This window comes from Mustela putorius, unplaced genomic scaffold (genome assembly GCF_011764305.1).
Source record: "Mustela putorius furo isolate JIRA1106 unplaced genomic scaffold, ASM1176430v1.1 tig00003987_pilon_pilon_pilon, whole genome shotgun sequence".
In the NCBI taxonomy this organism is placed as follows: domain Eukaryota; kingdom Metazoa; phylum Chordata; class Mammalia; order Carnivora; family Mustelidae; genus Mustela; species Mustela putorius.
The window spans coordinates 9,132,756-9,148,379 of NW_025422126.1; the positions used below are offsets into that span (position 1 = coordinate 9,132,756).

General features: G+C 49.6%; 1 protein-coding gene across 9 annotated transcripts in view; it reads right to left on the reverse strand.

Moving 5' to 3' along the window:
* Window positions 1-15,624, reverse strand: part of TENM4 (teneurin transmembrane protein 4) — a 575,238-nt gene that overhangs the window by 200,942 nt on the left and 358,672 nt on the right. For all 9 annotated transcript variants that reach the window (XM_045071344.1, XM_045071343.1, XM_045071342.1 and 6 more), the window contains one exon: window positions 14,566-14,801. In XM_045071344.1, the coding sequence (XP_044927279.1) occupies window positions 14,566-14,801 (236 nt within the window). The remainder of the gene's footprint in view (window positions 1-14,565; window positions 14,802-15,624) is intronic.

The following is a 15,624-nucleotide window of genomic DNA, read 5'->3' on the forward strand; positions in this document are numbered from 1 at the left end:
CGGAATTATCATGATCATACCAGTCATTATGGCAGCACCAAGAACCCAAACCAAATCCTGAGTTCTTCTCAGACTACTGTCAGGAGAGCATGGGCCAGGTTTCCCGTTAGCCCTGATCAGAATAAACACAGAGTTTTTGATCAAATCCCTGCCAACAGAGGGAATGGCCAAGGAGGTGCTGGAACCCAGGAAAACACCCACCCGCGTGGCCCATCAGGCCTCACTGATGATCCAGGGATGGAAGACACCGTGGGCACCGCCGGCCTCTTCAAACTGCTCTGCTGGGGTGAGCAGTTGGCCCTGTCCTAGCAGAACAGCACCAGACTTGGGGAAGTGCCTGCCATTCCCAAGAAGGGGTAAAGGCTGGCGGAAAGCGGCACTTGCACCTGAGGGCATATCAACACTATTCACAGCCATCTAAAGCCCCTCTGTATGAAGGTGACTCCAGTTAGCAAAGGACTCACTTCTCATGCAGAAGCCATCCCACTCCCTCCTTCTCATAGCCAACTGTCCCAGGAGGAAAACATGGGTTTGGCTGATGCTAGAAGCAATGGGAGGTGGAAAGTCCCGGCTCCAGGCTCCCTTTCCATTGCTAGTAGGATTTAGTGTGACAGGACTCTGCAGAGCAACCTGCCCACTCTCCCATTCCTAATCTCCTCTGGCATACCAACTGTGTGAACTGATTTTCTTTTCCCTAGGATCAAAGTCAATTAGAAGGTGGTCCCCACTGTACCTCTAAATGGAGTTTTAATTTGTGTATATACTATTAGGATAGGTCGTTTCCCCCTGGATCATTCACTTCAGTAAGAGAAATGAGGGTGGACAGTTTAACGTGGAGCCTGCCACCCGGATTTGTACCTTGGGATAATACTTCTTTATAATGAGGAGCATTTTGCAAGACTATTTTAAAATCTCACAAAATAGAATGTGTGGTGTCCATCTTTGACTCCCCAGAGTGCCTCAGTCTCCTGCCCCACAGCTAGGCGTTTTCTGGCTCTTTGGCCACTAAATGTGGTGGCCACATCACATTCTCCTACTTCCCTGTCCCTGCATGCACACAGCAAGGCACTCAATACATCTGAGCTCCCTCTTTCCCTCTCTGAGAGACACAGACCTCTGGTTTGGCTCAGGCCTTCCATCAGGAAGGTTAAGACATCACAATGTTCTGGGCGCCAGGGTGATGGTGTTGGCCAAGTGAACAAGAGCCACTGTCATTCTCTGAAGGCAATTCTGTGCCAAGCACCACACCAAGTGCTCCATAAACACACTCTCGTTCAATCCGCGCAAAGATCCCCAAGGAAGGTAGAGTTATTACCCTTGTCTGCAAGACGAAAAGAGGTTCCATAACTTGCCCCAGATCACACAGTGAATAAGAGGTGGAGAATAACCTCCGACAGGAGTCCAATCCAGAGTGCCCGGACTCTGTCCCTAACCTCTTTGCACGTGTGCTGCTTTTCCAATGAGCTGTGCAACTGCGGAGATGACAAAAATGGGCGGAAAAGGGCAAATCTCTTTAGATGGACCAGTCTTACTGCTCCAATTTTGCTGGCACTATTTTCCTGAGGATGGAAACTTGAGGTAGTATCTCCTCGAAACAGACACAATTTTCCAAGAGCATATTATGTGTTTGTTGAGCACGGTATCTGACATTCCTCACTCCTCTCCGCTCAGGAGACTGGGTCTGTGTGAGTTCTCCTATCCCTGGATACACACCTGGAACACACCAGACTCCAGGCTTTTGCTGGTGCAATGACTCTGAGTGGAAACGGCCACTGCCCTCACTATTTAAAAAAAAACTTTCTCTCATCCTTCAAGGCCCACTTTAAATGTCACCTTCTATGTGGATTTTCACCATTATCCTGAGCCAAAGATGACCTCTGCTCTCTCTTCCCCAGCCTGAAGCCCTTACCATGATTGCAGGACCTCTCCCATGCACACTGCCCTGACAGTGTGTGTCCACGTGCTACCTGTCCCTGGCCAGCTCTGTGGTCCACCTGTGCCTCCCAGCTCTGGCCCCCTGTTAGTTGTGCACCAGCTGGTAAGTCACTTAACCACTCTGGTCTGCAGTGTTTTCAACTGCAGAAATGGAAATAATACATATCCATCTTCTGGGCTCTTGTAAGAATTTGATGAATGTTCTTAATGGATTAGAAAGGGCACCAGAAGTACAAGGCATTCCAATCACAATGCTTAAAAGTTAATGAAAGAACACTGAACGTTTAAAACATGGACTAATGCAAAGATGTGTCTGTGAAACACCTGGCACAGCCCCAGACCTACACAGTCAGGGGCATGAGCAGTGCTATGCAATGGACTTCATGTGCTACACAAAGTTAGAGGTCAGCAAGTTGCAAAACAGAGTTTCCAGTTTCTGAAAACTGTCAAAAAATGCGCCTTCTCCTAAAGTTCTCATTGAATCTCTGCCATCTTCCACCCCATCTCCCCTCAAATGCCCGTTCCACGTGCATGTTCAGGTGAAGTAATGGGCATTCCCACATACCAGAGATGTACACAGGAGCCCCACAACTAGGTCTTGCCATAGAGTTCCACAGGGTCCCAGCTGCTAACTCTTAGGACAACGGGAAGAAATGGAGGCCACATTTATTAATGACACTGGCCTTTTTTCTCCTTCCCCACTGGAGACTGTGAACAAAATCTAACTCCAAGCTGGAAAGGACGAGAAAGCTAGCTGCCTGCCATCCACCAGCAGGAAGGGCTTCCTGCACAATGAAATGTAACATCAGTGATAATTGACTCATGCCAGACAAAGCCTGGAGCACAGCGGGATCATATAACACAAAAGGCTGGGGCTCCGGGAGCGATGCATACTGAGGTACCCTGATTTCACCTGGGCCCCTGGTCTCTCTGGTCCTGAAGCATGTTGGTCCAAGTCACAGAGACACTCAGTGCCACGGGTACATGGCAATCCTGGCGCAGGGCAGGGCATAGGACATTACTTCTTCTTCTGTAAGAAAGTAGGTTCGCTTCTCTGTTCAATACGGTGCTCTCCACCTCCCCTCAGCAGTTCTGATCAGGTCCACCATCCCAGCCCCACCCCAGCTGCAGGAACCCAAGAGTACATTGGGAAGATGGCGGGCTCTGGGCGCAAACCCTGGCTCCTTCTCTCACCAGTGACATGGCTTTGTAAAAATGACTTAAACCCACTTGGGCATCCATTTCTCGTCTATAAAATGGAAATAAAAACAGGATGGTACCTCGTGCATGGTTGGCACTTGACAAATATGTGTTGGGTAAGTAAGGCTGTTGAGAAGATCCAGTGGGAAAATGCATGTACCACTCAGAACGTGCCTGGCACACAGGACAAGTACATGGGGTTAGGCTGCGGGAGGAGAGCTGTGAGCATGGGCAGAAGATAGCCACCGCCAGCGTGGCAGAGGCCCCGTTTTTTGCTCTGAGCCACAGGTGTGCAGCACAGTGGTAGAGGAGGACGGGGGGTCGGGTTCTGAGAGGCAGTATGGTCTACAGAAGGAATATAGGATTTGGAACTGGAAATATCTGGCTTCTAGGCCCAGTTCTCTCACCCATCTTTGCAGCTAGACAAGCTTTTTACTGGCAGCCAGCCTCATTTTCCACATCTAGGCTTGCTGGACAAGGAAATGCAGTTAGGAATTCCGTGCGGCATGCAGACTGTTGGACCGTGCTGGATCCGTGTGCTGGACAGCCTCATGGGAAGGTTACCATGTAGTGGCCTCGTGCAGCCTCTCTTCTAAGTGGGAAGGCAGCTGGTGTCCTATCATCAGTGGTTTCTGGGCTTCCACACTCAGGAGCCGTGGGTGAAGCTGAGACCGAGGCCGGCAGGTGGGTCAAATGCTCTAATGGACATCTTAATACAGAGTCTTCAGATGCGGGGGGCCCAAATAGACCACACTTCCATCTCCCATCCTCTGCCTTTGTGGAGGCTGTTCCAGCTTCTAGAAAGCCATTCATAGCTTCCCTTTCAATATCTTACTTGATTTACAAGGCTCAATGCCTTGGGGAAATTTTATCTGATCTTCTTGCGTAGAATGAATTGCTCTTTCCTTCGGGTTCCCACAGGGACCAGGCTCAAACTCCAGTAACATGCTTTTATCATCTGTCTAAGACTGCCATCAGCTCCTTACATATCTGGCTCTCCATGAAACTCAGGATGACTCCAAGCAGTGATGTCAGCTTATCTGGCTTTATCTGTCCCTCACAGCCCGGGACACAACCTGGCAGACAGGCTCCGTGAACACTCTCCACCGTCTCAAACCTGAGCTCAGGGAAGTGCTTTCTTCTTCATCTCAGATTACCTGAAATCCCTGCCACCACGGATGGCCCTTGGTGGCTGAATGTGAGAGGGTTTAAGACCTCTGGGTGCTCCGGCTGCCCAGGAGGGTGAGAATGGCATTACTGAACACCTACTATGGGCCACCCACGGTCTGGACCCTCTGCAGAGGGCTTCTCACTTAATGCTCAAAGCACTGCTTAGATATTAATGGATTTTTTTTTTCCTTTTACCAAGGAGAAAAATCGAGATTCAGAGGGGTTAAAAAACTTGTGTGGGCCACGGCTGGCACGCAGGCCTCCCTCTGTCCAGAGTCTGTGCTCTTGCTACTGATGGTATTGCTGTCTTTAAAGGATGAAGCCGTTTAGCTGTGATTTTGTTGTTTTACTGATAGGAGGAAGAAAAAATGCTGTGCTGCTTACAACCATCTCTCCTCGCCTCCTGCCCTCCTCCCTCTTCCCTGTAATGAAGAGCTGCTTCTTGGCTTCCCCACAGGGAACCTGGGCCTGCAGCCCTAAGCACAGCCCCGACCGTACCCTCCTCCTCTCGACAAGCCCTATATTTATGACAGTGCAAGAATAGTCACCGGGGAGACTCTGCACACTTTCTCTGGGCACCTAAGTACAATTACATTATGCTATTTCACAGCAATTAGTCTAGAATAAAGACAAGGATGTGAGGGGGACAAACCCTTTCCAAGGATGCTACAAATCTGTAACTCTTATAAGATGGACTCCTTGCCCATGATCCCGGGGTTGAAGGTATAGACAGAGGACCCTGGATGCAGGGCAGGGGCCACTTCTGCCCACCAGGCCAGGGCTGAGAGCCCCGGGAGAGTGAGAGTTGTGCCATCTCTGCAGGAGCTGCTGTTGTTATGAAATAGGATTATGCTAGTCAACTCAGTTCTTTTCTGAGACAACATTTCCCAACTCGGGACTGCCTGGCCCTAAAGTCCAACACATCTTTTTTGTCGGGGTGAAGGGAAGAAGATCTCACTAACCGGGAAGAACCTGGTACCTGACTGGTCAACAGCATCCTTCCAATAGCCAGCCTCCTGTCGCTATCCCCAGGGAGGAAGCCAGGAACAGATGAGGGCCAGGGCCAGGTGTGCACCCCACACGGACTCCGGTGCTCCCTGCTCAGCTTCCAGTAGCCATTTTCCACCTCACAAGCTCTCCCTGCCTCTAGGCCTTCCCTCACTGTTCCTTGCATAAATATATGCCCCTAGGCTTATCTTTTTCTTTCCTTCCACTCCAAGCCTTGTAACAGTGGTTAGGCTCTGACCCGGACACCTTCCCCCTGCTTTCTCTCCTTCAACAGACTTTTGCTGAACACATGCTACATCACATTGACCCTGTACAACAAATGGTGGCTGTAGCAGTGAGAAAAACAGAAATAGTTTCTGCCCTCATGAAGCTTATGATCTAACAGTGGGGCAGGCACAAACCGATCCATGACACAATGGTCAGCTGCGCTTGTGGGGAGCACCATGAGTGCTCTCAGCACATAACTGGAGGGAACATGTAAGCTCAGCTCTTCAAAAGGAACTGACAGAAAGGAAGGGGATGGAAATCCCTCCAGAAATGAAGACTCTTGTAGCTTCTCTGCATCTCAGAACCACCTGTAACTTCCCTTACCCCATCCCCCAAACCAGTTTACCCAAGGTCAGGCACAAAGCCCTGCATGGAAACTATCCTTCTGAGCCCCTAGGAGAACTTTAACCTGTGCATCCCTTGTGACCCGGAAATCCTGCTTTTGGAACAAAATAATTGAAAGAAGAACAAACAGAGAAGGAGGCACAAAGACATGCAAGGAAGCACTATTGAAAATAGCAAACAGTTGGAAACAGTAGGAATATGATGATATAGTAACGGCACAAATATGATGAAGCTCTTCGACTTGACAAGAATGAGGACTGTGTCAATACTTAGAAACGTGTGCAGGAAAAAAGTGGTTCACAAAAATGGCAAAAGGACATCAACCGGAGAGTTCCTTCTGGCTGACGGAGGCCTTTCACTGCTATCCTTCAAGAAGATCAAGTACCACACACAGGAAGCCCTAGAAAGTGTCCGCAGTTTGCCCCTCTCTCTTAAATTCTGTATTCCATCTTACAGTTTTCTCAACCTTTCAATATCTTAGAGTTTGATTCTGAATCCAGTAAGTAAATCAGCTCTTTACTACATCTTGGAAAAGCAGTACCTAAAACTACCCAACGGGGAACAGGTGTTTGCCAGAGGCTGCAAAAGGGACATAAGGGAACCCTTTGGGCTGTGGGAAATGGTCTGTGTTTGACTATGGTGGCAGTCACGCAAGTCTACACATCTGTCAGAATTCATCGAATGGTACACCTCAAAAGAGTTAATTTTCTGGGTGTAAATTTTATCTCAGTAAATCTGGTTTTATCTTAGTAAATCTGATTTTGAACATAAGCGGGCAGGGCCCGGCGGCTGAGTGAGGTTTGGGCTCTTGAGCTCCTAGGAGTATGGTCGCATCCCTGAACATTGCTCGCGAGCGGAAATAGGAAACGTGGGGAGATGGTTGTCATCTACTTGCCTTCAGACCTGCTCTCCTTCTCAACCCTGCTCCATGCCTGGGAGGCTGGCTACACGATCTGGATCAATGGGCTTCGCCGAGCCCTAGGCGCTGTCTAGGTTTTCCCAGTGGGAGGAGATCGGCGGGGTGGTGGGGGAGGTGGGAAGAGAGTGAGGTCTGCAAAGTTGGAAAATGTTTCATGCCAAGCGGAAACACAAATGCCTTTATCACTTCACCTAGTTTTCTGTTTGCTTGTTTATTCCTGTTTCACAGATGAGGAAAGTCATCTTGAGGAGGCCGAGTCCTTGCCCACGTGGTACAGCAAAGTCATGGTAGAAGGTCAATCCGGACAAGTTCCACTAGGCTGTAGAGTCTGGGCACCTACCCTTGCTCCTCCCACAGCAGACACAAGCAGACACAAGCGGCCCCCACTCTATGCGGGCAGCAGTCTTGTTGGAAAAGCTTTCTCCCACAGAGCCCAAATTGGCCTTCCCGTGCTCTTCACCCTAAGAGCCTGCTTCTGGCCCCAGCAGCACCATGAAGCACGTCAGCCCCTTCCTCTGCACAGCGGCACTTTAGGTCACGGCAGCCAGCCATGCCGGGCTCCTCAAGTCCTCCTTTTGGGGGCATTGGAGGATATCTGTCTGGGCTCTGTTATAAAGAGAACAATCTATATATATCTTGCTATTAGCAATTCCCACTGAGCACCATGACGGAATCAATCTTGGAGAGAAAAGCTTTAATACAGAATCCTGTATCTTTATCACTTTTTCCTCCCCCTAAAAGATCAAGTTCAATCATCTCCATTCCCCATTCTTTGGGCTATAAAGCTAAATCTATGGCTTCTATCCAAAGGGCCTGATGGGAAGTCGAAGAGAAAGGAGAGAAAATGAACCCTATTGCGCACTAACAACACCCAGGCACCCAGTGCAACAGGCGTGTGCTTCGGAAGCAGACGGCACCTGGGAGGCCAACGCAGGTGCTGAACCAGAGGTGGGGGATGGGGGGCTCGGGGGTACGGTCACCCTAGCTTCTAGTTCTAATCTTTTCTCTGCTCATTTCATGTCCCTTTCACCCACACCTGAACCCTCGGACATACAATGACCATTTCTGTTACCATGCTTTCACCTATGTCGTTCTTCTGCCCAGAAGACCCTTGGCCGATTTTACCACCTTGCCAGAGGGTGGAGACCTGGGAGGGAGCCCGCACTCAATGGTCTGGCCCGCCTCCATCAACACCGGCCGGCTAAGCTCCAGAATGGGGTGACCCAGGCTCTTCCAGACCAAGAACCGTGAGATTGCAGGAAGTAGCAGTCTCTGATAGCTGCCTTATGTAAGGCAATTCAACTGAGTGATGTTCTCACTAAAACTCTCACCACTTCAACCAGAGGTTCTGATTTTTTTTTTTTCTTTCTCCCAATCCAAAGCCAGCTGCTGGTGGAGGTGAAAATGCGACCTACTCTAAAAAAAAAAGAATCCCTCATCGCTGTTGAGCATGTTGTAGCAGTAGCTACGCAGAGGCTGGGCAGCCAGGTCCGTGACTTCACCCTTCATGTCCTGGTTTGGTTTCCTCCAGGCAGCATCTGTAGCCTGGCAGGGACCTGATGGGATCACACTCCCACCACATCCTGGGCTGAGGTGACTGTGGTCCAAGGAAGGCCAGCAAATCCTCCCAAGGTCACCAGCACGGGACCCCTCCTATGTCGCATGCCCTGTGTGTTTTTGGAGTCAGCTCATTTACCCTGCACCACAGCCTCATGACGGAAGCCCCATGACCCCCCATCACACGGATAAGGAGGCTAGGGCTCCACACAGCTGGCAAGAGGCAGAGCTTCCGGCTGCGTCCAGTCCTCTCTTCCCATCAGAACAGCCTGCTGTGCCCGAGGAATCCCATGGAATGGTGCCCCTTTCCTGCAGGGGGCAGGGCCTAGGAAGGAGATACCATGCCAGGGTAATCTCCAGTCTCCCTTTCAGTGGAAAGCGAGGCCTGCTCTTTGTATCCTTAGCAAGCCTTTTTCGTCTCCTGTTCCGAAGGCCTCTCTGGCAAGACCAGTGCTTGGAGGGTCCTCGAGATGTGAATCCTCAGTTCTTTGGCGGCGCTCGGAGTCTGCTTTTCACGTGGGGACCCAGAACACCAGGGAGCCTGTCAGTTTTAGTTGCATAGAGGCAACTGTCAGGGAAGCAAGAATCAACTTTTGTCCTAGTTAAAAAAAATAACGTGAGGCCTTTTTTGGTAATGATTCTTCATGCGGCTGCTTCCCTGGAACAGCAAGACCTCGCTACAAATGTTTTCTGACAGGTCCCCCTGGTTGTTCTGTCAGCTGCCCTTGTGACAAACATAGGCCGGGAAGCCTGGAGGCACCGCACCAAGACAAGGCTGGTCCAAGTTCTCAGCCAAGACATACAAATTCTCTTCTGGATGTGATGCTAACTGTACTAATAATACTATCAATTATAATAATAATCATATATAATTTTTACTGAGTGCTAATAGTACTAGGCAGTAGCCTAGCTATTTCATGCGAATTATCTTTTTTTTTTTTTGAGGATTTATTTATTTATTCATTTGAGAGAGAGAGTGAGGGGAGGGGCAAAGGGAGAGGGAGAGAAACTCAAGCAGACTCCACACTCAGCATGGAGCCTGACATGGGGCTTGATCTCATGACCCTGAGGTCAGACTTGGGCCAAAAACAAGAGTTAGACACTTAAGCAACTGAGCTACCCAGGCACCCTTATGCAAAATATCTTACTGGAATCTTGCAACAACCCTGTGAAGTAGCTGCTATTATTGCCCTTATTTTTCAGATGGGTAAACTGAGGCTCAGAGAGGTTAAATAGACGAGCCTGAAGTAAGTAGCAGGGCTGAGGTTTGAAAGCAGGCGGCCCGATTTCAGAACTCATGCTCTCAACCACACTGCTACAAATTCCTCCTGTGTAAAATGGGGGTAATCATTCCAGCCACACCCGCTATAGGAATCTGAATGGAAACTGAGCTTAGAGATGTTTAGCAACTTCCCCGAATTTACACTGTCAGCAAGTGATGACTAGGCATGGGCAGGACCTTTGGATTCTACACCATCTGTTCAAACCCTGAAGCTACCTCATAGTGGCTGAGAACATGGCCTTTAAAATCCTAGGTCCTTTGTTGGTTTTGTGACCCTGGCTCGTTGTTAACTTCTATGAGCTTTAGTTTCCCCTTCCAGAAAATATAGAAAATAAAATCTACTCACAGAATTGTTGTGCATGTTCAGAGAGATGACATAATGGGTTTAGACCAATACCAAGCACTCGGCAAAAAACCAAAATACCAACTACTGCAACTATGCAATGGCAAAGTCAGCACATACAGTTTAAGATCGTGAACTTGAAAAAAAAAAAAAAAAAACTGAGTGCCAAGGGCTGGGGAGACCACAGTCCTGCCATTTACCAGGTGAGGGAGGTGGTTTACTCTAGTTCACTGGGTCTCAGTGTCCTCCTCTGTAAACTGGGGAGAAGAATTCAAGGATCTTTGGGAGGTTTCAACGAGAAAACACAGGCAAAGTGCTGGGAACAGGAGGTACGTGTGGGTAGTGCACAATCCAAGCTGAGGGTTCTCATTATCAACGACAAAAGTGGCCCCTGTTATCTTTATGACACTACACTATACTGCCTTTTGTGGTAAAAAATATTTTAAAAACAATTAGCTGCTATAAAATAAAGCATCATTGCTGGGGCTGTACAGTTTCATGGTTCGAACTTTTAACTAATCTTCCCTCCGTATCACACTCTCTATTTTGTTCTATAAACAGACTTATTGTCCTCAGAAAAGAGATGGCAGAGTATTCAAATATTCAAAGACCTTCATGGGAAGAATGGGCCAGTAAAGCAAGGCACTCATGGTCAACAGATACCTCTCTGAACAGGTGTCCTTTGGAGCAAAAATATACATCTTATCTCTGATGGGATGCCCCAGGATTCTTAAGGGTCATTCCAAGATTACCCCCCCCCCCAAAACTAGAGTAGCCAAGTAACACCCCTGGGAGGGAGGAAGGCCCAGAGGCCTTGCCCCAGGCCCTGCAGCTCTTGTGCATGGCCAGTGCTAGCTGTGATTTCTCTCTCTTTCTATGAAAGTAACTGCAGATGTCTCTGCAAATGAACAGGAGCTTTCGAACTAAAACCAAATGTCAAATGGATCTGTCAGGGTTCCCTTCACATATGGCAGCCCTGAGCAGAGAGCAGAGAAAGAACAATCCTTTCTCTCCCTGTTTTCGCCTGCCTTGGTGCTGGTGAAGTGATACAATTCTTATCTGCAGCATGATAGGATGTAGAAAATAATTACAAATGAAAAGGTTATTCATAATTTTTAAATGAGTTAATTAGTAAACCCAGTCAGACTCACTCATTACAGTAATTAATAATTGATTATACTTGAAATTAAACACAATTTTTCATCAAAAATCTAATTAAATATCTGTGCTTGTGCCTGTTGATTAGATCAGTTGGTCTGCTGGAAAAGTCTTTGTTAAGGATATTTGTGCTCAGCTGAGACAATTAATTTGATTTTTAATAATTGATAGTTCCTTCCAAGTTAGTCATCACAGCCTGTGATTATGGCCACACAATGAGACACCCGTCCCTTGCCCCCAGCAACTGGAGGAGACCGAGCCCCAGGCTGCCGCCCCAGCCTTGAGGACAGGTGAGGCTGGGCCTTGCACCTGTGATGGGTTCACCTGCATTGGCTTACTCCGGCCTCACACACATCCTGCTAACATAATGGCTCGTGCCTATTTTCCAGATTAGGAACTCAAGGCTCAGAAAGAGAAGCGAGTTGCCCAAGGGTGAACAGCGGCTAGGTGGCACAGCTGGGAATGGAATCCAGGGCAGTCGGAGGCTGGGTATAAACTCTGAGTCTTCAGGGAACCAAGGGAACACCCCAGTCTTGCCCGTCTGACCTGGTCCTTGGATATGCAATCTATCCAGACTTTATGTTTCTGCAGAGAGAGGGTTTTATCAGAAGGATGTGTTTATTCTGAGCAAGGACAACTATCAGTGGACTGACCTCTTGTAACAGGAGACACAGATTCTCCTAAATCGACCTGCCACCCGTCCTCTCCACCTACATGTGCTACAACCATCCCAGCTGAGGCTTCTCCTGACCTGTTTATTGCAACAGGGCTTATCCTTCTTTCCCCTGCACTTCCCTTTCTAAAATAAATGTCTGACAATATCCTGCCACTGCTTAAAACCCTCCAATGGCTCCCCACTGACCATCTAGGAAGGTTTGTAATTTGGCCTCCAAGGTGATCCTCCCGATCTGACCAAACCCTCTGTCATTAGCTCCAGCACCCATCAAATGCTTCCAACACAGAAAACGGCCTTACCACCGCACTGTCCTCGCTCAAGTCCGAAACTTCCCTGGGTGTGAGATCTACTCTCTGCAAGTTTACTGCTGGTTGACTCTGACTGCCTCCATCATCATCCTTCCCAGCGAGCCTCCCCTAGTGCTCTTGGTGCTGGGTATTCCCACAGCCCCCGAGTGGCCTCAGTTCACTGCTGACAAGCCTGTCTCCTCTGGTAAGCTATGGACAACTCAAGGGCAGGGACTGTATCTTTAGCCCTGACAGTTAGCACAGAGCTTAGCCCAAAGCAGGTGCCCCATGTGGTTTGCTGAATGAAAAACAAACTTCAAAAAATCATGGATTCAACACTGTCAGTGTTGGAAGGAAAATTAAAGGACATCCAATGAAAAATTCCAGTCAGCCCCTGAAACTTATCCTTGCTGTGTGGTCATTGAGCTCTGTTTGTGCCCTTCCTACAACAGGGAGCTCACCCCTTCCCAGCAGAGCCTATCTAAATTTAGACCGCTGAAGACTGACCCCCATATTCTTATTATGTGGGGGAAGCAGCAGCTCATGGGATGTAAAACAGAAGAGAGTTTATGGACTCCTACAAAGATGTATTCTTTCTTCCTGAACCAGGCCATGCGGCAGAAACCGAAGACTTTGGTGCAAGCTGATGTCTTTATGTAAGCCAACGACTTGACTCTTGATGAGCAATAACACTGCTTGTTCGGAAGTCTACTCATTTAGGAAACATGTCAGTCACAGACAAGAGTTGTGCTAGCGGTTAGCCAGGACCCAGCACTGGTGCCGGGAAGAAACATTCATGCTGGTTGATGGTGCTGGGATGTTCACAGCCCTCACCTGTACCCTGGTTATCTCTCATTGTGCCTGGGTGGCCTCTGGTCTCCCCCAGTCTGGCTATTCCTTTTACCCACTGACCCATAGTAGGGATGGCAAATGCCTGGCACGTCATTGATAATTCTCCATACTGGTGCTGACGACAGACATTACTAATCAAACACAGAGACCCTTTCCCCCTGAGCCTAAATATAGCCTCAGGGTTCTTCTTAACACAGCTTTCTAGGCAGTATCAGCTAACCAATCACATAGAAGAGAAGAAACTTATGCCAACATGGCCCTGAAGCCATGAAATTCTCCCCATCAATCTTCACAAGTGGAAAAGAGACCTGGCATATCAAAGAAAGCTTATTATGGCTTGAGACACATAAGGAGACCTCCCTGTTTGAGGGACTATCATCTTCCTGATTACTTATTTTTATAAAATTCAAGAATCTTGAATGCTCTTTCCATGCTCAAATCCCTTCTCCTAAACAAGGAGGGGGGCATGTTTCCTTCATCATTCCCAATGACAGCATGTGCTACCTCACCACAATGCCCTTTTTCATCCACAGTGCCTCTGCCTATCACAGCGTCCCTTTCCATGGCGGATGCACTCTGTTTCCCCCGCCCCATGCGAGTTACTTCTGTTTCTGGTTACTGGGTTTTTTCACTGGAAAAGTCCCCCTTGCTTCCGGAATTATCTCAGAATTCCTCAGCATGAGATCAAGGTGTCCTCAAGCTGGCATGACCTGCCTTAAACTCAAGAATGATAGAATCTGAAGGCTGGAAAGGACGGAGGTTTAAGCCAACCCCTTCAGATGCCTTGACTAACAGGCTGATGTACACCGAGGCAGCTGACTCTGCACATGCCTGCAGATCTCTTTAGAGGACCGTCTTCCCTGGGAGCAGGCCAAAGACAGTGGCTGGAATGAGGCAGGAGACCAGGCTGTGTGGGAAATTCATCAAAAGAGCACCCAGTGGATGGCCTCCCGCAGCAGCAAAGCAGGGGCCAGCCAAGTTTCCTCCATCTCGGAGGTGGCCTGGGGGCAGGCAGGCAGGCCCAGTCAGAGCTGCTGGGGGTCTCCAAGTACCCCGCAGCCAGCGTTCACTGCTCACTGGGACCCGCTGCTCCTCAGCTGGGATTTCCCTGGGCTCCTAATCAGGGTTCCACTCTGCACCTTGGTGTCCACAGTCCCCCCAGACCACCTCGCCAGACCCTCTCCTTCAGATATGCCTTCCTGATTGAGGTCAGCAGAGTCCAATCCAACCCCAAGGGACCCTGTGTCCTTCCTGCTCCTCACCTCAGCTTCGGGGCACCAGCAGGAGAGGCCTGCCAGTCTCTCCAACATGTCATTTGTGGTGACTCCCATCCCCAACACTCACTGTCCAAAGGCCAGTCCGTGAGGGCCAGGCCTCATGCAAGGCATCCAACATGTGATTGAGCACCTGCCAAGAGTCCTCCCTGGCTTACATGCAGAGAGGAGAAGAGGGTCCCAGGGAGCTGGCTGGGACAGGTTGGGGGCAGAGGCCAGTGCCACAGGGCTGCAGGGCTGTCAGGCCGGATCAAGGGGAACAAAGGGAAGCTGGGGCGAGGGAGGCTCTTACCCACGAAGTAGGCCAGCAGGATGACCAGCGTGGCTGAGATGACGATGGCACTCAGGGCCGCACACTTCCAGTTACAGTACTTGGAGGGCTTCTTGAGGTTGAAGGCCGGCCGGGCGAAGGTGCTGCGGGGCAGGGGCCGGGGCGGCGGGGAGTACACCGTGCTGGACGTCAGAGGGTACCCTGGCGACGTGGTGCAGAAGAGTGGCGAGGTGCCTCCCGGCTTGAAGAGAAAATGCCTGGGGATGGAGAGAAGCCAGGGACCATCAGGGTCTGCAGACTCGCAGGGTCCCAGAGCCACCTGGAGGACAGAGGCAGTGGTAGAAGCATGCGGAGGAGCCTGGACAGAGTCGCCACGGAGAAGACGGGAGGGACGGAGAGGAGTAGAATCACGCACCGACCACACAACAGGGCACGCGAACACACGCTTCCACAGAACACGGATGGGACAGCCCTACCCATGGGAATCCATTCCCCTCCCCCACCGGGATAAGGCAGGATGTGTTCCCAACCCCACAGAAGGCTGGGTGTGGAGACCCCTTTCCTGGGAAGGGATGGGGCTGAGATGCTGTTTCTTGGGTCTTATATGAGCTGTTCTCTAAAATTATTGGTAGACTTGGAAAGCATCTAAAATCAAGTTCTGTGCCGTGGAGATAATGGAACTTAAATTTTTCTTCTCTCTCCCAAACCTACTTTGCCAGTGTACCTCGGTGGAGGTATGAAATACCATTATTTCTGAAGGGTGTTTAGGAACTGGGAACCCAGAAACCACCGTTAGGTTCATGTCATGGTTGAGTCCCCTCTTGGCTGTGGTACAACCAAGGGCAGCAAAGGCTTTCAGAAGCCAGATGCTGCCTTCCAAACCCCTGGGAAAAGCTGTGCGGGAGGAGAGAAGGGCAAGTGCATCCTACAGCCCAGCTCCAGTCTTTAGGGCAGCGTGGCATGGTCCAAGCACATGGTTGTGGCCAAACTAGGTGTCAGGAAATCCTCCAGAGCTTGCCTTTAACCATGGCCATGGGAGAATTTGTACACAGCCTTGGAAATGGGGTGCACAGGCTGCAC